Raw genomic sequence first — 21,651 nt, forward strand, 5'->3', positions numbered from 1 at the left:
CAGCAAGCCGAGCTTTACCACAAGCGCAAAAGCATCCATAGGAATTTGCTTCGATGTATCGATGCCACATCGTACGCGTGAGGAGCTCGCGTCGGCCGTCGCCTCTGTATCGACCGTTTCGATCACGCGCGCACGCAGCGCGCGCCATATGGCCGTCTGCCGCTGCAGTGCACGCATCGGCCGTTCTGGGATGCGTGCTGTGTTGCGTGCACGCACTGCACGCATGCGCTGAGATGCTGTCCAGTCGTACAGCGCTATAAACAGCGTTGATGTTGCTGCAAGTTGGTGCAATTTGGTCTATCGTGGAAGATAAGAGAGAGTTGTGATGAGCACGGCTTGGACGCCACGAAGATCCCGTCGCTCAGGAGATCGTTTCATTCCCGTACGGGAACGTGACTCAGCGCTCGGACTTGACAGCACGCAACTGCGCTTTCAACTGCAGGTTGCAACAGAGCTTAGTTTTCAAGGTAGGAACACTCCATCTCGAGACATTGCTGCTGAAAGTGAGAATAACGCCTCAGATGTGGGACAAGTGACCGAGTCCAGTCCGTCTCGGAGGCTACGAGACACGTCGCCGATGCACCAGCGTCGGCTCTTGATGGCAGCTAGGGCACGCCACGTTGAGGGGAGCGAGGCGCTTGCGACTTTCGTTCCTGGCCACCAGATAGAGTCGGAACTAAGCCTGGCGCAGGCAGCCGAGCGGTATATTGAGAACGCACGGCGGGATTGGTCTGATATCTTCGGGGCTAGTCCAAGCGCTCCGGCACTACTGGTGTCAGGGTCAGAACGCGCTGGACAGCGCTCGCTGCAGTTAGAAACATCGCCTGATGCGGATGAGGGCACACTGACTTACCAAAGTCGCCTGGGTCGGAGCGTGAACGAGCCACCAGTGGAATCGTCTCGAGAGTCCGGCACGAGTCCGAATCGGGGTCTAGCGGCCGCAGAGCGCGCTGGAGTGCGAGCTGAGCTCGAGACCCTGCTTGCAACACTCTCTGTTGGCAGAGCGTCCGATGCACGTAATGGAGCATATGATGGGAGCGAGCGTCCAGCACGAACATCGCGGGCAGAGCAGCCCCCGGCACGTCGTCAGAGCCGGCGTGAACGAGAGCTCGCGGATCTCCTGGAGCGCATGGACCGCGAGCAACGCGATGCAAACCACAGCGTCTCGTCGTCGTCCCGCAGTTCCACTGTAGAGCAAATCCGTGCTCTGCTACAGGCAGCAGCAGAGCTCGGTGATGCCGCTGATGACGTGGCGGTAGTTGATCTGGCAATGGAGCTTTTCGCGGACCCACGAGCGCTCTACTCAATGGAAACGCTTAGGGGAAGCGTTCAACACTTGGCAGGAACGCTCATGCGGGGTACATTGGCAAGCCCCGGAGGCACCGGCATCTCGAGTCTCGCGCCTGGGATGCTTGCCACGGATGTGGGCAGCCGAGTCACAGAGCTTCAGGGCGTCATCACTTGGTCAGAGGGCGGTACCGTGACGCGTCCAGGCGCAGCAAACGCCAACGCGGTTCTGGCCCTGAGCGCTCATTTACCGCCGCATGCGCAACATGCTACGATCGAGTCAGCTACACGATCTGCGAACGAAGCTGCATACCTCACCCAGACCAGCGGAACCGGAGGTGCTGCACCGAATACTTCCACACCGGGGATTTCGCCGAGTACGACCGGGCGATTCGTTGTATCAGCGCCTGGTGGGCCATCCACGTACGCGATCATCCTGGAGAACGAATTGCTGCACGAGGTGAATACGACGCGCACTGAGCTCGCTACCGATATGGATGCACTCGTTGCGGAGAATGAGAGTACATCGCCAACGGAACCACCACCGAGCGGCCGTCGTCCAGAACCCGGCTTTGGACTGGCCACGCCGCCCCGGCACTCGAATCCGACCCGAGCAACAAGAAACTCGCCAGTGGCCGCCTCGCCGGGAGCCAGCCACGTCTCGAGCTCGTCCGCGACACCAGTGGTCGCTCGTCGCAGCTTGCTGGAATTCTCTCGTCAGGATACCAGTGTGCATGAATCGAGCCCGTCGCCGCGTCATCGCCAGTACTCAGAGAATAACGGCTCACCGATTCGTCTCGATGCTTTGCGAACATCGCCTGTGCTTGCAGCGGATCCAACCATTGCTCGTCAACTTGGGCTTGGCCTGAGACGGAAACAGCGGAAAATAAGCAGAGTCCCCTTTAAGGTATTGGATGCTCCAAATCTCGCGGATGATTTCTACCTCAATCTGCTCGACTGGTCGGCCCGGAATATCCTCGCTGTTGGGTTGGGCAATTCCGTCTATCTATGGAACGCCTATAATTCCAAAGTATCCAAGCTGTGCGAGCTGGATACCCCGCCCCAAGGTGTCTGCTCCGTGTCGTGGGCACCGTCCGGTGACCTTATTGCTGTTGGGCTAGCCTCCGGGGTGGTCCATCTGTACGATCCGACACGCCAGGAGGCAGCCCAGATGCTAACCGGACACACGGCACGCGTCGGGTGTCTCGCCTGGAACGGGCCGCTGCTCGCAAGTGGCTCACGCGATCGCACGATCATGGAGCACGATGTTCGTGCGGGCAGAGAGCCAGTGCGAACACTTGAAGCGCATCGCCAAGAAGTTTGCGGCCTGCGTTGGAGTTTCGACCAAACCCAACTCGCGAGCGGAGGCAACGATAACAAACTCTTCATCTGGACACCGCAAGCGCGACGCCCGCTCTTTAGATTTGAAGAGCATGAAGCGGCAGTGAAGGCGGTGGCTTGGTCCCCGCACCAGCACTGTTTGTTGGCTAGCGGCGGCGGCACTGCGGATCGATGTATCCGTCTGTGGAACACAACCACCGGCTCCTTGCTCCAGTGCGTGGACACCGGATCCCAGGTTTGCAACCTGCTCTGGAGCCGCGCCGTCAACGAGCTCGTAAGTACCCATGGCTATTCCCAGAATCAGATTGTGCTTTGGCGATACCCGAGCATGCAAAAGGTGGTCACACTCACCGGACATTTGCTGCGTGTGCTGTACTTGGCTGCCAGCCCCGACGGTTCCGTTATAGTAACCGGTGCGGGCGATGAAACCTTGCGCTTTTGGAACGTTTTCCCGCCGCCACGAAGCGCTGCTCGCATGTCGCAACAACGAGCGGCCTCATCGTTGTCACCGTCGCGTCTGGGCGGGACGCGATCGCTGTACGCAGCGGCGTTGGCGGACCTCACGACGCTGCCGTCTGCGTACGCACCAACACCCAGTCAAGCGTCACCGATGCATGATCTCTGGAATACCAGCGCGATGATTCCGAGTTCATTCATTCGTTGACTTGTGGATGCACCAACATCCAATCACGCGTCACCGATGCATGATCTCTGGAATACCAGCGCGATGATTCCGAGTTCATTCATTCGTTGACTTGTGGATGCACCAACATCCAATCACGCGTCATCGATGCATGATCTCTGGAATACCAGCGCGATGATTCCGAGTTCATTCATTCGTTGACTTGTGGATGCACCAACATCCAATCAAGCGTCATCGATGCATGATCTCTGGAATACCAGCGCGATGATTCCGAGTTCATTCATTCGTTGACTTGTGGATGCACCAACACCCAGTCAAGCGTCATCGATGCATGATCTCTGGAATACCAGTGCGATGATTCCGAGTTCATTCATTCGTTGACTTGCGCAACACGTTCCGTGCATCGAGTCTGATGGCCTTGGTGAGCGATGCAAACGTTACAGGGCGCGGTTAGCATGCTTCTGAGCGTGCGTTCGTTCTGGACCGCAGTTCACTCCCTTGTGTTGGTCAAGGCCTTGCACGCTTTCCACTGCATCATAGCCCTGCTGCTATCAATATCGTTGCTTGGAACACACCCGTACTGATGTCCGTACTAATTCCCAGGCCGTAGGTAGCGCAGCGTCTGGAATGCTGGTTGGCAATGTGCATGCATTGTCGATGTTAGCGGGAACTCGTTTCGTTTCCAGTACACGATCAATAGATCAAACTGGAATTCCCGTGGAGCGTGATTGCATCGGGAACCAGGCTCCAGAGACTCGTGCTTTCTTCAATGATTGACGATCGAAGCGCCGAACCAGAATTCCTCGGTGCGCGATTGCGTCAGGAACATATAACCGATTTGCGCTAGCGTGGCGCCCTGCACGCAGCGCTCCACTAGGATCTGCAGCGCTCAGAGACTCGGTATCATGTGAGGAATGCATCCACGGCTGCTAGAACGCTCTGCGGTGCGAGCGGCGCTTGGCCGGCTGCGGCTACGACCTTTGGTGCCAACGCGCTGCCTCGTGTGTATGCCGGCGCTGCGCTTGAATTGCATCGATACTGTCGTTCTGGTTATGCGTCTTTGAGATGGATAAACCAGCGACCGTACGCTGTGTGACGCCTTGTGCATGACCCTGGTGGAAGGATTTCGGATGCGCACCACGAAATAGTATGGAAAGTGTCATTCTGGCTATGCGCCCGTGATATATATGATCTAGCGCTCGTTTGCTGCATCATACTCTTTACAAGACGTTGGTGGGCGGATTTTGACTGCACGCCGCTGCAGGGATTTTTCGCAGTCTTGGAGGCGCGCGAGCAGTCGCCTTGCCAGCAGTGCACACTGCCTGGTGCACATACGAGGGTTTTCTTGGGCGCCATGGGGTCACGTCACGTCCGCCAGAACCTGCAACAGTCGATCGAGGCGCACCAGGTTCTCCTCTGATTCGCCGGTATCTTTGCCCGTGAGGGTAGTCTCTCTGGCCATTTCCAACAACATGAGCGTCTTTTTCACTCCGAGGCGTTTTCCCGAGAGCGCTTCAATAGCCTTGTTGCGCTCTTTCTCGGAAGCGAATGCGAACCCAGAACCGCGCACCACACTTGCGACTTCCTCTGGTAACAGCCAGCTCGTCTGGAGACTAGCCTGAAAAGCCGACCGCAGCTCTAGCACATCAAGTACCTCGCTATTGCTCGTGGTGGCCACCACAAACAAACGTCGATTCGCAGGCGGGACTCGTTTCACCAGAACCAGCAACGACTGCACAACAAGGTTACTGAATCGCGGCCCGATGGGTGCATACTCCACGAGCCGCTCAATGTTATCGAGAACGATGATGCTCAGCGACGAGCGATACGCATCCTCGAACGTTCTCGCAATCGCTGCAACCTTGGCCGGCTCACTGAACCCGACAAACTGTTCCGGCGCAATGAGGCGAATAAAGGGAAAGTCGGATTCGATGGCTAGCTTGGCCGCCAAAGCGGTCTTGCCCGTGCCAGGTGCACCTTCAATGAGCAGCGTCATGAGAGGCGAGCGCTCCGCTTGTCGTACCTGATCACGAAAGAGGCGGCCGCTCTGCAAGAGGCGCTCCAATCGCGCCCCGTAATCAATAAAGCCTCCGACGAGACATCGTTGGAGCTCGTCCATGCTCACACCAAACGCAGGTCGTACTTCTTCCAGCGCTCGACGAAAGTCGTCCATACCGACGTAGACCGCATCGGGGTCTACGGGTTTCGTGATCTGGTTCAGGTCAATGTGGCGATACAAAGCGTAGGCGGCTGCCGAGCGGCAGAGACCTTCGAGTTCTGCCCCGGAGTAGTTCCGGGTTTTCGCAGCGAGCTCCTCCAGTGATACGTCGTCGAGAAGCATTTTGTTTGCCCGCATTTTCGCAGTGTGAATTTGAAGGATCTGGAGGCGGCCCTGCTCGTCCGGTAAACCGATTTCGATATGTACTTCAAGTCGACCTGGGCGCAGTAACGCCTCATCAATCAGGTCTTTCCGATTCGTCATCCCTATGATCAAAATATTATTCAGTGCGTTCACACCATCGATCTTGCTCAAAAGCTGGTTCACGACGGTATCGTGGACGCCGGTCCCATCACGTTGGCTACCACGTTGTTTGCAGATTGCGTCAATCTCATCGAAGATGAGGATGTGCAGTTCGCTCTGATCACCATGGGCGAGGTAGTCGGCTTCGGCTTCTTTGAAGAGGTTGCGAATGTTCTCTTCGCTCTGTCCAACGTATTTATTGAGGATCTCGGGCCCGTTGACCACTTTGGGCTCCTTCCCGTTCAACATTTTGCCGATCTGTCGAGCGATCAGCGTTTTTCCGGTGCCTGGCGGACCGTGCAGCAGCATGCCACGCACGTGGCCAATACCGAGCTTCTGGATCACTGCTGGCGGGAAGACTCGGGACGCGAACGCCCGACGGAAGATGTCGGAAAACTCCTTGTCCAAACCGCCAATGCCCATGCGTTCAAAGTTAAAGTCTGCACGAAAGAGTTCGCGAGGCCGATTCTCGCTGCCACGAATACGTACGTTCGCATCGCGAGCTCGCACGAAAAGGAAGCTGGTCTCTGCGCCGAGCATCGCCAACAGCGGCGAAACTGGCGTCGGTCGCCCGCCGTCTGGCGCGGCGGCCATCCCGTCCAGCCGGGCAGCAACTAGAAGCAACAGCGTGCCGTAGTAATCAAGCACCACTGACTGTCCTACGCTGATGACGAACGGCACCAGGCGTTTGCGTGCGAGTGCTTCGAGCTCGTCAGTGGACAACTCGGGAGCTGCCAGTGAACGTCGCTTCACCACAGTATCGATCTCAAAAGTCGCGGAAACGGCGTGATGTGTGTCCTTGGTCAACGTGTAGGTGCGCACGGGCACCGCGTCGCCGAGGGCAAGCTGCAGCTCACGTCGCTGAACCGCGTTCAGACCAACGGTACCGCGCTCGACCGCAGCGTCCGCAGCGGTCGGGTACGCCCATTCCGTACCGAGAGTTACGAATGTAGCTTGCCTCAACTGTGCCAAGTCCTGGGGATGAAGGAAAACTCGGTTCGTTTTTGCCTGCTCTTGGCCGGGGCAGGCCGCGACGCGAAGCGTCAACGCCATAGCGCTACGTAGCGCTCAGTGGTGCGGTTGTTCCGCGTCCGTTTGCGAGTGCCGGTGGTTCCGACGCAACTGGTTAGTGAACGAACCTGCTCGAAAACTACCTCGATCAGTTAGCTTGATGAAGATGCGCACGACGGACGTCGCCCTCCACGAGTTGCGGTGCTGCTCGCGAGTGCGCAGAACGCGAAACGGTACGCGTAGCACGAAACGGCATGCGCGCTGTTGCTGCACTGCTTTTGTGAAAGACTGTACCATTAGGGTACAATAAGGAATATATTTGAATCAAGCGGACTCGATATTGGAATGACGCGTGTCCAGCGCTGGGATGACCATCGCCTGTTTTCCCTAACGCTACAATACTTTTGTGTGACAAAAACGTGTACATAGGCCCGCGTTTGCAGACAGCGCGGTTGATATCAGCTCGCTGTGAAGCATCAATGGTTCCACGCCCTACTTCCAAGTTCCATAACCCACTCTTTTCTCGGATACACTGGTGGTTTTGTACGTTCTATCGTGCATGTCGTGAGCACACGCATTAGCGCTTGTAGCGCCGCTGCGGTCGGGGCATGGACATAGAACGGCTATGCCGTACCCCAGAGAGTGTCGGCTAAGGATGGTGGACGGAAACCCAGTAACAGGTGCCTCCCAGCGTTTTTTGTTCGGTGGCTTTTTATTCGTTTCAGTTTCTCCGCGCGCGCGCGCACTTCGAGCCGGAGAGGCTGCCCCATGACGAAGGATCCCGCCAGCTCCTCGGGCCGCGACTTGAGCACCGCACATTGTCTGATATTGACGGCAGCGTTGAGGTCTCGGGTCACGAGCTCCCTGCGTTTATTGCCTGTGGTGGAACCCATCAACGCAAGGATACATTGATCTCGGAAACTCAATGCGAATACAGCCTCATCATTGCCCCGTCTTGCGAGCAGATTTTCTGTCTCCATCTAACCTCTTTTCCTTCGTCATTTGTTCTTCTTCGCTCTATGGTTAGCACGAAGAGGATTTTGGGGGTTTTGGCGAACTCGGTGACACCGAGCCTCCAGGAAGCACGAAATTCACATCCATACCTTTCCATTCGATTTTTTATTTCTTCAATTGAACGGAGCGCATTATGCCCTTAGGTGAGTACTGTCCCGCAGGGAGAACAGATTGCTTAAGAGAGACGACATGTGCCTCGACCTGAACGTGCTGAGCGCTTCAGCGATTCGCCCAATGGAGGGATCATTGCGTTTCACACAAGAAAACCATTCTTCGATCGGTTGGAGCCACGGGGCATACAGAGGAATGAATAGCAGCTCGTTTCTCCGACAGATTCGGCAAAAGCTCAAACAAAAGGGGAATCTTGGAATACGGCGCTGTCCAATAGAAGGACGTCGCCATACGTGAGGGAAAAGTCTTCAATGATTCGGCAAAATAGGTGCTGTTGCATGAGCCTTCTCCACGAGCGAAACTGAGGTCGCCAAATGAATCCACTGCAGTTAGAACGGACTGCGTCTTCGTTTTTTCCGCGTTTCGTCGTACGTACAAACGTTTCTTTGTACTCGGATACCCCATATCTGCTCTGACGGTTTCGAGGGTAGCAGGTCTCATGTAATGAAAAAACAATCCAACGTCGCCCTGCTTCGTACCGATCCCAACGTTCCAGGAACGCTGTTCTCGCGATATCTGTGCAAGATGGCCATGTGTCAACTACGACTTTTTTCCAACTGTAACCCAGTGTTTTCAGCACCACACGAACGAGCGGCTGAGAAAGAGAGACGCCCCTATTGGCCACAATCGTTGCTCTTGCTTCCAGGAACATTTTCAATGAGTCGTTTCCTACCATTGACTGCAAGCAGTCTGTGACCGTTTCGGTTTCGGCGCGGAGAACATGGAACGCTTTTTCTCAGCGTTCGTCAACGATCTGAGCACCGCCGAATGACCGACCCGAGTCAGGAATGCAGTCCTCCCTGTACTGATCAGTAAAGAATATACATCGTACACGCAAATCTTCTGCGATCTATACGGCACATTTCATGATCATTTCAATATCCTGCTGTACGTCGCAGGCGGCACGAAACAAAAATGAGTTGAAAGACTATAGGTCCAGTCCGCAAAACTCGGGCGTACGGATTATGGTTTCGATCGTTTCCCCGTGTCAGCAGCACTGATGCTTGATGGGCCTCTTCTGCGACTGCTTCCTTTCCCTCTCTCGTATCTCCTGGTTTAGGTTCGTCAATCTCTCCTTCCTATCAGGCAGTGTCGCACGCAGTCGACAAATGGTGGTGATAGCGTTCAAGTCGCGATTTCGCCGCTCCCAGCTGTTTTCGGTGTACCTCATGCATAGGCAAAAGGTGCGATCTTCTGGACGATTCACTCCACGAGTACGCGGTCTGGTGCACACGCAAGCGTGCACACTCCCATTCGATGAATCATTTGTGAAATGTCATTTTGTCGCTGATGAAGCAAGTATGGGAAGAAAAATCCAGATAGGTGAACAAGTCGAGAGATTTGGATCCGGCTCAGCTCCCTTTTTTGCAAAGCAGTGACGCACGCTCGACTCAAGGCGATCGCTGCCATGACCCAAGTGCGAGTCCAAGACCCGTTGGCATGCTAGCAGAAGAGAAAGGAGCCTCTACGAGCGTGTCTCGTGAGAGACATCATGCAGCTGCTGTGGAATTACGTTTTGTCGATAGCCACAAAGTGAGGCGATACTATCTCTCGAATCGAACCGATTCTTCGACGTGGCTCATGGTGTGGAATTTCCACATGAGCTTGTGCAGAAGTCGACCAGGGATGTCATCGAGTTTTTTTCTCCTCGTCAGTCAGGATGCACGAATTGCAGCGCCCACGAGTTGCCTCAAAGCAGATTGATCAAAAATTGAACAATGTGTGATTTGGGCACTGTTCACGTACGAAAAGGAGAAGCGCGGAGGCCTCTGCCAATGAATTGGATTCTGATATCGGTTATTTTACGAAATGCTTGATGGAGGGCGTTGCGAATCATCTTGATTTCGATGACGTACTGCATTCCAGCAGCAGAAACCAGAAAAGAACTGCCCAAAAACACAACCGAAAATCTGAAGCCTATGTAGGAATCCGTAGGCCCCTGACCAATATACTTTGAATATCGGGGCTGTGCATCTAAAAAAACCAGAAAGAAATGAAAAATCAGGAACAGAGCGCGCAGTTCAGTGCTCGATTTTCATCTGAAACGGATGTAGAGAGCAGGGTTGTCGACACACGAACCAGGAGACTTCCCCGGCGATTCCACGATGTTTTATCGACCTTCGGGAGAGTGTTCAGCACGCTGCTCCTGGCCTCCCAACTTCTATCGGTCATCACCATCCATACCACCCCACAGAGCGACCGCACGCCACCGCTCTCTTGTCTAGTGTCCTGGGCCTCGTGCACGCATCGCCTGCGAGCCTCTTGGTGACCAGCGCGCCGCGCAGGCGCTCCAAACACCCCGCACAGTGCGGAGCAGGGAGCCTGTGTCAGAGAGAGCGCTCTTTTTCCACATATTCAAGCTCCTGGGATCACGTGTAGCCTTTCGGGAAAACCGTTTACGTCTGGAACCTGCCAAAGCGTTGAACTTGGAACAAGCGCTACTCGTGGCAAGTTTGCGGCGTGCTTATCACGTTTTCGGGGCCGATATCGCTGCGCGATAGTCGCGGAATATCCATAGCATCCGTACCGCCGAAATTGCATGCAAGTTTGCCGCAAGCTGCAGCCTCCATGGAACAAGTCGCGCATCGACGCATCGCTGGAGTAAACGCGCTATGCATCAACCCCGACGAGCATCACCGGAGCGCGCACTAGTCCCGTTGTATGTGATTGTCAAGCCAGGTGCGCAGCTGATCCATTTCGCTTTCATGAAGAACAAGGTTTGCCTGAAATAAGCACTCTGCGGACATCGGTCGATGACGTTCCATCATGCGAATGCAGGCCTCGTGCCCCGGATACGCTGGATCGAATGAGGTCCCGTTCAGGTGCAGAACTTGGGCCATGGCATGGCGCGATACCCCGAGCATGATTGCCAAGGCAGCGTACATGTCAGGCTTTCGCGCCAAAGCTGGAAAAAGCTCGATGTTCACCACATGGCGTGGTTTCCCGAGCGAGAACAAATGCGACCACTCTGCGCCGTGCATCGCGATCAACGAGCGACGCTGGTGCACCGCGACGTACTGGTCGCACCACGAGAGTTCCCCAAAATCGGGAATGTAGTCTGCATCGAGTCGTTCTGCCAGCTGATCGCTGTTTAAAAGACGCCGCCGCTGCGAGCTGCGTCCCAGAACGACGGCTGGCCGCGCTGGACGCTGTTTTGCGCGCTCCACATGCTCCTTCGAACATTCCTTCTCGAAAAACTTGAATGTGGCGAGGCGAAAAGCCTCCAGTAACCATGGACGAAGCGCGTTCGCTGCAGCGCGTTCCGACGCACTTATTCCATTCAGGCCTTTCGAATTCGGATTGTAGGTCCAGTCCCAGTTCCGTATGGGTTGCTCGCGCGCACCAACAGATAGGTCGCGAAAACACCAACCCTCCGCATCAGACACGGGATAGGGAAGTCCAACATCTCTTCCTATGAAATAAACATCTTCAACGAGGCTATGGATCATACGGATGACTCGAAGGAGTCGTTCGCGTCCGCCATTCGGTGGAAACCCGCTCTGCCCGATGTCACGCAGATCGAAGACAACCACAAACGGCAGCGGATACAGCGTCGGGTCCTGTTCAATGTGACGCACAAGGTTCACTTTTTCGAGCATGAGTAACGTTGCAACCAGTGGATACAGGTAGTCCACAGTGGTATGGGCTAGGTTACGAAGCCCGAAGTGCGACGGTCGAGTGAGCACCGCCGTTCTCGCCTCGAAACGCCTGCACAGCCGCAGCGGTGATGTTCCGTCCGCGTGGGCGCCGTAGAACTGAGCTTCATCAAGCAACTTAACGTTTTGCGAGGCGCTATAGTAAGAGGACATCACGGTTAGGAAGTGGCTGGTAGCGGTGCTGTTTGGCGAGACCGACGCAGGAGCGAGGACTTGGTCTCCGGTAAGGACGGCTCGCGACAAACGTAAATAGGGCAACTTCGTAACGCCTTCAAAAGTGCTCAGGTTCGGAGGAGCCGCCCCGTCCGACATAAACGGTGGAAGCCCTGGCACGTCTGTGGCAACGCCACTAGAGGACGTCGGCCGGGAGCCAAAAGGAAAACCTTGGCGAGCGCCCAAGGCTCTCAACAGCAGAATCACCCACGCGGTGAGAACGACTCCGCCTAGCAGTCGGATCCATAGAAACTCGCGAGACCGCTCTATCCGTCGCACTAAACCCCGTATGCCAGCAGCCATGGAGCAGTGACGCACCTCGAGAGCTTCTGGGTGAAGCGCGTCGACATGAACAGGCCTCGAACGCCCGTATTTTTTGAAGGAGAAAGTCGGGTTTCGAATAGACACGTTTCTCATCGAGAGGCGTTGCGCACCGGCGGCGATGGTGCATACGTTCGCGCGTACCTGACACTCAACGCACCGGCATGCCGTTCAACCAACAAACCCTGCATAACCGGTATACAGTAGTGGCGAGAAACACGCTCTGGACAGAACGTCTCTCCGCAGGCGGCAACGATGGACTTTTGCATGGCATTCGTAGTTGAAAGCGGTGATTCCGTCCGCTGAATATGAGCGTAAACGTCGCAGGGGTCCTCGAGGTCACTCTGGTAGCTTTTGGAAGGCTTTACACGGACGACGCGGGGGAACTCGCGAAACCTGGTCGCCAGAGCCCGTCACAATGGCTGATGGAGTCAGTCTTTTCAGCGTTCCCACGAGAAGCGCCCTTCGGATATGCTCGGTCGCTGTCCTGCATGGAACTGGCAAAAAGGCAGAATTCTCAAGGCGCTTTTCGAAACGCTGGAACCCTAAACCTGAAAAGCGAGCTTAGCGCGTATCTCAAACCAGAAACACTGCGTGCCATGATATCTAATCTTCCGCAAGAAAGCGCACGATTCGTTCCTGGTCATACTCCGAAAGGACGATGTTCGCGTCGAGGCAACATCGCCCCGGTAGGGTGCCACGTACACTTGTGTGATTGCGGTACGCGTCGAGGCAGGTGCGTTGCTGAGGGTAACGCACATCGAATTCCATGCTGGTTCGATTGCTCGTTTGCAGCTTCATATGGTGCATGACGCCGAGATATCTAGCGATCGACGCATAGAAGGTCAGTGGCGCCGCGCATGGAGGGAAAAGCTCAACGCTGCGCAGACGGGATGGTTTTCGAACGAGTAACAAGTACGACCACTCAGCGCCGTGCATCGCGACAATGCCGCTCGCATCTCGAATAATGGTATATTGTAAACACCATGGCAGATTGCCAAACGCCTCAACATACTGAGCGTGCGGTATGCGTCGGACCAGTGCTGTTCCATTGCGGAGTTGTCGTCGAACAGAGCCGCGCCCCAGAATCCATATAGTGTGTCGGTTTTGGTCGCGTTGCGGGCGCTCTCCGAATAAGTCGTGACTCGGGGTGATCACTCGTTTGCGATCGACTGACTTCGACGAACACTCGCGGTCTGCATCGTTCCGCATAAATGCGCTGAATGCCCGCAGCAGCTTTCCCCGCTGGGCATCCATGGATCGGGACAGTTCCAGGAGATTCCAGTTTGAGTGCCTGAGATTTTGCTCCCTCGCACCAAGTACTAGATCACGAAAACAAAAAGTCGATTCCAGAGCTCTGCCCATGGATCGGAACTCCAGATTCGGCGTCAAGCTGGTGCTGATGCCGCCAAGGCGGTGCAGCAGGCGACGGCCATCTGGTGGAAGCCGAAGAGCGCTGCGGCCCGCTCGTCCCAAGCTCGTTGTATCGAAAATCAGACGCGGCGGGTAGACACGCTGACGGACCCAATCTAGCGGATTGCGACTGAGCAGCCGCATCGTGACGTAAAGAGGATAAACGAGATCGAAGGTCCAGTGAGCCAAATTCTTCATCACGAAGGGAGTCAGCGGTTGATAGAGGGTTGTCCGGTGCTCCCAGCCACCGTCTGTTCGCTGGCATTCTGCTTCGAATGCCCGTTTTTCGGTTTCATTCACGACGAAATGTACTGATATGTACGCGGAGCGATATGCGGTGCGCACTCTCAAAAGCGTGCGTTCGTTCAGGAGAAGCGCGTCTTCGTCAGCTGTCGAGCTGCTACGGCAGGCGTCGAGTGAGCGGCACAGCACGAACACCCTTCGCTCCGTACCAGATACTCTCAGAACAGCGTCGCGCACTCGAGCGTACGAGACACTCCAAGTACCGGTTCCGTTCACAAACAACGGCAATCGGCGAGAGAGCAGATCTTTCTCGAACTCGCGCAACGCATAACGGGCGCTTCGGACCCCTCCGCCGTAGAGTTTCCACTCATAGACGGCAATCTGAACCAACACCGCGACGCCGAGCACGCTCCAAACTACACGGGAAAGAAGCCGCAAACGGACACGTGCACAGAAACGTCTGCTCAAGTCTGAAACACGCTGCTTGTTTGGCGAGCACCGCCTATACATGGCCGACTAACCTGCATACCTGGTACGAGCTGGAGATACGACGGGACACCCGCGAGACTCGTTCGCGCCAGATGCGTGATTCGTCCACGGCTGGACACGTGTCCACACAGGTCCAGCCGCCGCTGATTCACGCGCCTTGATTTAGCCGCTTGGGTGCAGCGCATCCGAGTTGCGGCAGAAACGAGAGGATGTTATGGCTATTTCTGTCCAGATTCTAAAGAGGACCTGCGCTTGCAATCGACGCCGTCCCTTGTAGGAGCGCCGGATGGGCAGCATGTGCTGCACCAATGCTGGTAGTTGCATGATCCCCGGCTCGTATACGTTTACGCGATAATGCCGTCGGAGCGGGAAGCGGCTGCAGCGTCACCGGATACGTCAGAGACGACGCTGAGACGGGTGATTCGTCAGACGCGGCTCGTTTGTGGAGATCTAGCTGAGAAGCCACTGGTACAGGCCACAATAGTGCACCCAGAACGGACGCTGTACGCCGTGGACGCTGCCTTTTCGAGAGCGGTTTCCGTTGTAGTCCGTAGGACTCGCGAGACGTTGGCTGGAGCTAGTCCACTATTGCCCGTTGCAGCGCTTGGTCTTAGCTTCTGGGGAGGCGCTCGGGTATACCGTCGCCTTCGTGAGCTCGTGCTCCCAAGCACGCAGCAGAAACTGCCTACAACTGGTTTACATCAGGCGAAGCGCGGTCCGTAGACTTTCTCTCGCTGATCATCGTCGTATTATCTGTAGAGTGCAGTCGGACGGGAGACTTGTGGAGGGCCACGTAGAGCAATCTGTCAAAACGCTGGGGTGGAGGCTACGCGTTGTACTTGTTTTCGCGCTGTATCGCGGTTCAGAGAGGTTTTCGTCCCGGAGCGCGGAGTGCTCTTGTCGAACCAGAAAACTGACGTTGTTATACATGGGGTATGCGGCGGAACCGTTCACAATGTGTCGGCTAGCGTTTCTGTCTCGACAAAAAAGCCTTCATTGGTGAATCCATCGCTGTTAACGTTCTTGCAGTCCGAGTCCATAGCGGAGATATTCGACGCGGACGTTCACGTGAACGGGTTCATGAACCTAGTGCATGTGGTTGCAATAGGAAAGATTCTGCAGTAAAGTACGCACATCACGTCGAGCGTGCAACACTCGTATGATCAGTCCCGGGGCGCACGATGCCAGGTTTTGTTTGCCGGTGTCGCCTGCGCAAGCGCTGTGGCAATGGCAGGCGCCAGGATCGGTGCTGTTACCGAAAGAAACGCGGTCCGCTGTAGAGAGCGCGCTGAATATAACGACGCTTCGGTGGTGTTCCTTGGATCGTGTGGCGACATCCAGAACCGTTGCGACAGTAACGACAAGTGGTTTCCATGAAATCTTTGATTAGAATAATCGTGCCGCTCACTGACGGATGCACGAGCGGACAAGGAAACATCGAGCGACTTGTTACAGAGAGCAGAGCATCGACTTTGCGCTGCAGGTGTGCAAAGTTCTTTTTACCGATACAGGATCCCATCTGGAGGAGTTGGCCCCTCTGGATCATTGCATCATGGTGATGCGTTCTCGTTTACGCAAGTCATCGAAGCCCATTCCCAGCTTCAGCTGCGAATCCCACCTGTCGGGCTACGGCTTCTGTATGTGGATATAGTCGAATGCTTTTTCGTGAAAGGCACGGAACTTGGTCTCACGGAACCCACCACAAAAGGAAAAAGTCTCTACCTCTTCGCCATGCAACTAAAAGCGTGCAGGAAAAACTGTCTGAATGGGTCTCATGGCATTCTTGCCAGCCGCGGTCGAAGCAGGGCCCAGGTGCAATACCGCGCCCGGAATCGTCTTCGGTTTCGTGTGCAACTGTTGTTCACTGCGACTGTGCGCTATTCGCAGCGGGTAGTTTCGGAGTATTCAAGCACGTCCCTTGGTATCCAGCTTCCTGGGAATCTCTTGCATTGGCTACAACATCTAACCAAAATGCCAACCTGAGTGGGCCTGACTCGCCCACAGGGCGCTACATTCTGGACGGGAGGTCCCGCGGAACAGATGCGTCCGCGGAGTCAGTGCTCTGCGCGCAGCCCCGGTGGTGCATGTCGAGGAGAAACCCGCGCGGCCCGACCGCGACACAGCTCTTTTTGGACGACGGAGGGCGGCATTCCGCGCCCAGGCTCTGCTCTGGTCGCTGAGTCTCTTTAGCGTATCTTTCCACGCCGCTCCGACAGCAGACCTGCGTGCGTAGACTGTTGCCGCCCAGGCGAAAGATGAGTCCCGGTCCAGTGCCGCAAAACGTGCACATCGAACTGGCATCCGTCATGGCACCGCAACGCCGTTTCGTCCTTGAATGATGACTGGATCAGGCGCCGTATCCATTGTCGCAGCAAGCGCCTAAGATATGCTCGGCTCCTGGAGGGTCTTTTCAGCGAGCCTCTCTAGTTTGGTGACACACTGGTCTGGGTTCGTTGGAGCGTGGAACCATCCCTGGAGAGGTACTGCAGTCTCCGCCCCGAGACCAAAAGCGTCCAAATTGCCCAGAGCATCTGTCTCTATGCAGACCTTTCCGCACCTAAACAGAAATGCTATGGCGAACTTCCGCGCCAGTCGGAGTTCTCCCAGGGTCCGATGCCTGATCAATCCTCTATTCTGTTGGGGAACACAGCTCAGATGTTGGCGCAATGATGGGCGACTTTTCTCAGATCGATGAAGCTCATCTCTTCAAATGATTGCTATCACGTACATGGACGAATGAAAAGTGTACCGTCGGCACTTAGGTTCACCAGCCAGACTATCGCACAAACGAACCAGTTTGTCTAAACGGAAGCATCGATGCTGGTAACTGATGGAACTTTGAGGTCTTCTCCGGCGTCATCGATACTCCCTTCGATACGTATATCCACCTAGCGATCGGGGATATACTTGGATTACGTTCACAATCGTAATCAGTGACACGAAAAATGTCCCACGATTATCAAGTGGACATACGTACACCCACGCGCAGATGCTTCCCAGCCTTTTTTGATCGGCCGCTTTTATCGGTCTCAGCTTCTCCCTGGAGGCCTCGAGCCTGAGAGATTCCTCGATAAAATTGGATCGCGTCAGCGCTTCGGGTCTCGTCTCGAACGCCATGAATCGTCTGATATTGATGGCGTGGTTGAAGTCTCGGTTCATGAACTCGTTGCGTGCATTGACACTGCTTGGACACACCATTGCAAGAATTGGTAGAGCTCGCGCCCTCAGTGCCACTGCAGTCTCGTCATCGTCCCGTCGAACGAACATCTTTTCTCGCGTATCTGCAACCGTTTTCATCTCCGTCAGTTGCGCTTCATCGCTCGATGATCGGCGAGAAGAGTTTTTTCTTTTTCTCTTGAATCCGGCAGGGACGACCCTCCGGGATCCCCGAATCGCACGCCCATGCTTTTCTCTCGCATTTTTATTTTCGAAAATGAACGCACTTGGCAAGCATCTGCTATACACCGCGAAAAGGCATCTGATGGCACCCGCCTGGAGCGTAGAACGCAATTGATATGAACGATTGCGACAATCCTATACATGCCCCCGCAAACAAGCGCCATCGCCGCTGCGCGATCGCGCGACCGCACTTGCGGCGACACGCGTACCGGTCAACGTGCGATCATGAAACGTGCGCGTTGAGCGATTGCGCAGCGTCGATGGCGCTCAACGGCGAATGCCAGCCGTTGGAGACGGCGACGCACGCACGCGAATGCGCCTCCATGCGTCCGTGACGGCGTCTCGACGAGCCGCGAGCGCGATTGCGTTACGCGCACTGAGCCACTCGTTGGCCGGATCGCGACGGCACGCATGCGCGTGCGCGTGCGCATGCGTGCACACCTGCATGCGCACATGTTTGCGGTATTCGTGCTAGGTTTTGTTTACGAACAAGACCTTCTTTCGTGGGTTTAGTTGAGCTGGATTGTACTTGCAAGTTGCTGCAATACAAACCAAACCTTTCTTTTTTAAAAACTGGTAACGATTTTGGTGCTTGGACTGGGTTTTTGGTGCACTGAGAGCAAGTGAGTCGTGTAACGTCCTCTAACACAGTGACGGTGCACGGCGCGTTGTGTTGCGAAGGAAAGCAAGTGTTTCTGTGAACACGAAAATGGCCGACGTTGAGTCGGGTAGCTCCTCATCCCATGATGGGAAGGAAGTGACCAGCGCAAACGGCTCCGCTGGGCAAACTGGTGACGCTAAACCTCTTCCCGAGGGCTTGGACAAGCGCTCGCTGTCCATGAGCATGCTGGAAACCGTTGACCTCGAAAAGGACGATCTGGATTATGTGATGGCATGTCTGAAGACCTCTCGTGAGGGGTTGAAACCCGACGTCGCAGCTCGTCGGTTGGCCAAGTTCGGTCCGAATGCGTTGCCGGAGAAGAAAGTGAATCCCATTCTTGAGTTCTTGATGTTTATGTGGAACCCTCTGAGCTGGGTGATGGAGGCCGCAGCGTTAGTCGCTATTTTCCTGACGATTCCTGGAGGCAAAACGCCAGACTGGGAGGACTTTGTGGGCATCCTTTTGCTTCTGCTGATTAACGCGACGATCGGTTTCATCGAGGAACGGAATGCAGGCAACGCTGTGAAAGCGCTCATGGATGCGCTGGCGCCACGAGCGAAAGTGCTGCGAGGGGGTGAGTGGATCGAGATCGAAGCCAAAGAGCTGGTTATCGGCGACATTGTCTCCCTGAAGCTCGGCGATATCGTCCCAGCCGACGCGCGCATCATGAGCGGCAAGGATATTAAAATAGATCAGGCAGCCTTGACCGGTGAGTCCCTTCCGGTTGGCAAAGAGAAAGGAGACATGATCTACTCGGGCTCAGTGGTCAAACAAGGAGAGTTCTTGGCCGTTGTTGTTGCAACCGGTATGAACACGTTTTTCGGAAAAGCAGCTCACTTGGTGAATCAGACTGAGAGTGTCTCGCATTTGATGCAAATCGTGTCGGCCATTGGCTTGTACTGCATGGCCTGGATCGGAACTTTTGTGCTCCTGCTCATTGTCACCCAATGGCCGATACATCTAGAGAATTACCGACACGGAATCAACAATATCCTGGTGCTGTTGATCGGTGGTGTACCCATCGCGATGCCAGTTGTTCTCTCTGTCACGTTGGCGATCGGTGCACACGAACTTGCACAACACAAAGCTATTGTTACGCGCATGACTGCCGTGGAGGAGCTCGCGGGAATGACAATTCTCTGCTCGGACAAAACTGGTACCCTGACCCTGAACAAGCTCACGATTGACCAGGAAAGTTTCTTCACTATGGATGGATACACCGTGGATCAGGCTATGATCCTCGCATCGCGTGCTTCCAGAACAGAAAATCAGGATGCGATTGACTTTGCGGTCGTGAACTCTTTGCCGGACCCCAAGATGGCCCGCGAAGGTATCGAGGAGCTGGACTTCCATCCTTTCAATCCTGTGGACAAGCGCACGGAAATCACATATCGGGATAACAGCGATGGAAAGATCTACAAAGCTACGAAGGGAGCTCCACAAATCATCCTTGGTCTTGCACACAACAAGAACGAAATCGAAAAGGATGTTCATTATCACATCGAAGATTTTGCGAAACGTGGTTTCCGCGCACTTGGTATTGCAGTCGCAGAGGTGCCGTCTGGCGAGCCGCACGGTGACCCTGGTCCGTGGACAATGGTCGGTCTCATGCCGATCTTTGACCCGCCCCGACATGACACCAAGGAGACCATTGCTGAAGCTATTCGAATGGGTGTGGAAGTCAAGATGATCACTGGTGACCAGCTCGCTATCGCGAAAGAGACCGCTCGTCGCTTGGGAATGGGCACAAACATCTTCAATTGCGACGTTCTGAACTTCAGCGATCAGCGCGCTTCAACGGAGCTCGGCGCCAGTGTGGGCGAGCTTGTCGAAAGCGCGGATGGCTTTGCTGGTGTCTTCCCAGAGCACAAGTACCGGATTGTGGAAGTGCTGCAGAAGCGTGGCCACATGGTCGGCATGACAGGTGACGGTGTCAATGACGCTCCTGCTCTGAAAAGGGCCTCGGTGGGTATTGCAGTAGCGGGTGCCACAGACGCGGCCCGCGGTGCATCGGATATTGTGCTCACGGAACCTGGTTTGAGCGTCATCATACACGCGATGGTCATGAGCCGCCAAATCTTCCAGCGTATGAAGAACTATTCCATGTACGCGTGCTCAGTGACGGTGCGTATTGTCGTGACATTTGCGGTTCTGGTCTGGGCGTTCCGATTCAATATGCCGCCATTCATGGTTCTTATTCTTGCATATCTCAACGACGGTACAATTATGACGATCAGCAAAGACCGAGTCAAGCCAAGTCCGATCCCGCAACGATGGAATCTGCGAGAGGTGTTCATCGTGGCGTCGTCGCTGGGGCTCTACCTCACAGCAAGCACCGTCATATTCTACGTTACGCTTTTCAAGACGCAGTTCTGGCATGATACCTTCAAACTGGAGCTGCCATGGCTGAAAACACCAAAGCCTGATCCAAACTATTTCCAGCTGCACTCCATCATATACCTGCAATGCAGTATCATCGGACAGGCTCTCATCTTTGTTACTCGTGCACACTGGTTCTTTTTCATGGATCGCCCCGGTCTATTGCTGATGTGTGCGTTCGTGGTTGCCCAGCTGGTTGCGACGTTCATCTGCGTATACGCGAACTGGGGATTCACCCAGATCGAGGGAACAGGTTGGGGCTGGGCCGGTGTCGTTTGGGTATGGAATGTAGTCTGGTACGCTCCTATGGATCTCGTCAAGATCGGCGTACGCTCGATCATCACCGGCGACAAGACGGTCATCCATAAGCTTTTTGCAGCCAGGCGCATGTTCAGCTTTGACGCTTCTAAGCACGGACGCGAGGATCGCATGCCCAAGAGCAGCATTGAGGCTGCACAGGCTCGCGCTTCTGTGCATCGCTCGATGGAGGCCTATCGAGCGTCCTTGCAGAGGAACGTGAACTCTCTGGACTGAGAGGTTTCACTGGCGCCTTGCGCTTGGATGAAACCAAGCGTCTGCGTCTCTTGTAATTCTCATGGTGATGGAAACTTGAATTTCGTGATTCCTCTGAAAATGCGGCGGATTTAATGGAAAGATCATCGCGATTATAAACCCGATCTGAACGCAATATGGTTTTCTCGTGCTTCGCAGTATCCAGGGCGTCTTGTTTTCCAGCGCGCGCAGCGAAAGCGTCGAGACCAGTTTGCGTCGTGCATGAAATCAATCGCAAATAGGGGCACAGCTGCAGCACTATGCCGGGTAAGCGATCCCGTGTGCGATAGAAGCGACCATTTCCGTATCTCGACGGCTCACGGGGATGCTGCTGATG

The 21,651-nt window shown here is 55.1% G+C and overlaps 6 protein-coding genes across 6 annotated transcripts; 3 read left to right on the top strand and 3 right to left on the bottom strand.

The window, feature by feature from the left end:
* Window positions 1-325: 325 nt before the first annotated feature.
* CYME_CMQ242C (WD-repeat cell cycle regulatory protein) lies at window positions 326-3,292 on the top strand (the record flags this gene model as incomplete). The annotated part of the gene is made up of 1 exon (XM_005538107.1): window positions 326-3,292. The coding sequence occupies one exon, from the start codon at window positions 326-328 to the stop codon at window positions 3,290-3,292; it is 2,967 nt and encodes a 988-aa protein (XP_005538164.1).
* A 1,339-nt stretch (window positions 3,293-4,631) lies between these two features.
* Window positions 4,632-6,845, bottom strand: CYME_CMQ243C (N-ethylmaleimide sensitive fusion protein; the record flags this gene model as incomplete). The annotated part of the gene is made up of 1 exon (XM_005538108.1): window positions 4,632-6,845. One exon carries the CDS (start codon window positions 6,843-6,845, stop codon window positions 4,632-4,634), a length of 2,214 nt encoding a protein of 737 aa, XP_005538165.1.
* A 3,791-nt stretch (window positions 6,846-10,636) lies between these two features.
* On the bottom strand, window positions 10,637-12,274 carry CYME_CMQ244C (hypothetical protein; the record flags this gene model as incomplete). The annotated part of the gene is made up of 1 exon (XM_005538109.1): window positions 10,637-12,274. One exon carries the CDS (start codon window positions 12,272-12,274, stop codon window positions 10,637-10,639), a length of 1,638 nt encoding a protein of 545 aa, XP_005538166.1.
* A 510-nt stretch (window positions 12,275-12,784) lies between these two features.
* Window positions 12,785-14,344, bottom strand: CYME_CMQ245C (hypothetical protein; the record flags this gene model as incomplete). The annotated part of the gene is made up of 1 exon (XM_005538110.1): window positions 12,785-14,344. One exon carries the CDS (start codon window positions 14,342-14,344, stop codon window positions 12,785-12,787), a length of 1,560 nt encoding a protein of 519 aa, XP_005538167.1.
* Window positions 14,345-14,677: 333 nt separating this feature from the next.
* CYME_CMQ246C (hypothetical protein) lies at window positions 14,678-15,046 on the top strand (the record flags this gene model as incomplete). The annotated part of the gene is made up of 1 exon (XM_005538111.1): window positions 14,678-15,046. One exon carries the CDS (start codon window positions 14,678-14,680, stop codon window positions 15,044-15,046), a length of 369 nt encoding a protein of 122 aa, XP_005538168.1.
* A 3,385-nt stretch (window positions 15,047-18,431) lies between these two features.
* On the top strand, window positions 18,432-21,296 carry CYME_CMQ247C (plasma membrane H+-ATPase; the record flags this gene model as incomplete). Its single annotated transcript, XM_005538112.1, has 1 exon — window positions 18,432-21,296. The coding sequence occupies one exon, from the start codon at window positions 18,432-18,434 to the stop codon at window positions 21,294-21,296; it is 2,865 nt and encodes a 954-aa protein (XP_005538169.1).
* Between the last annotated feature and the right edge of the window lie 355 nt (window positions 21,297-21,651).

The sequence above is a fragment of the Cyanidioschyzon merolae genome, chromosome 17 (genome assembly GCF_000091205.1).
Source record: "Cyanidioschyzon merolae strain 10D DNA, chromosome 17, complete genome".
Classification (NCBI taxonomy): domain Eukaryota; phylum Rhodophyta; class Bangiophyceae; order Cyanidiales; family Cyanidiaceae; genus Cyanidioschyzon; species Cyanidioschyzon merolae.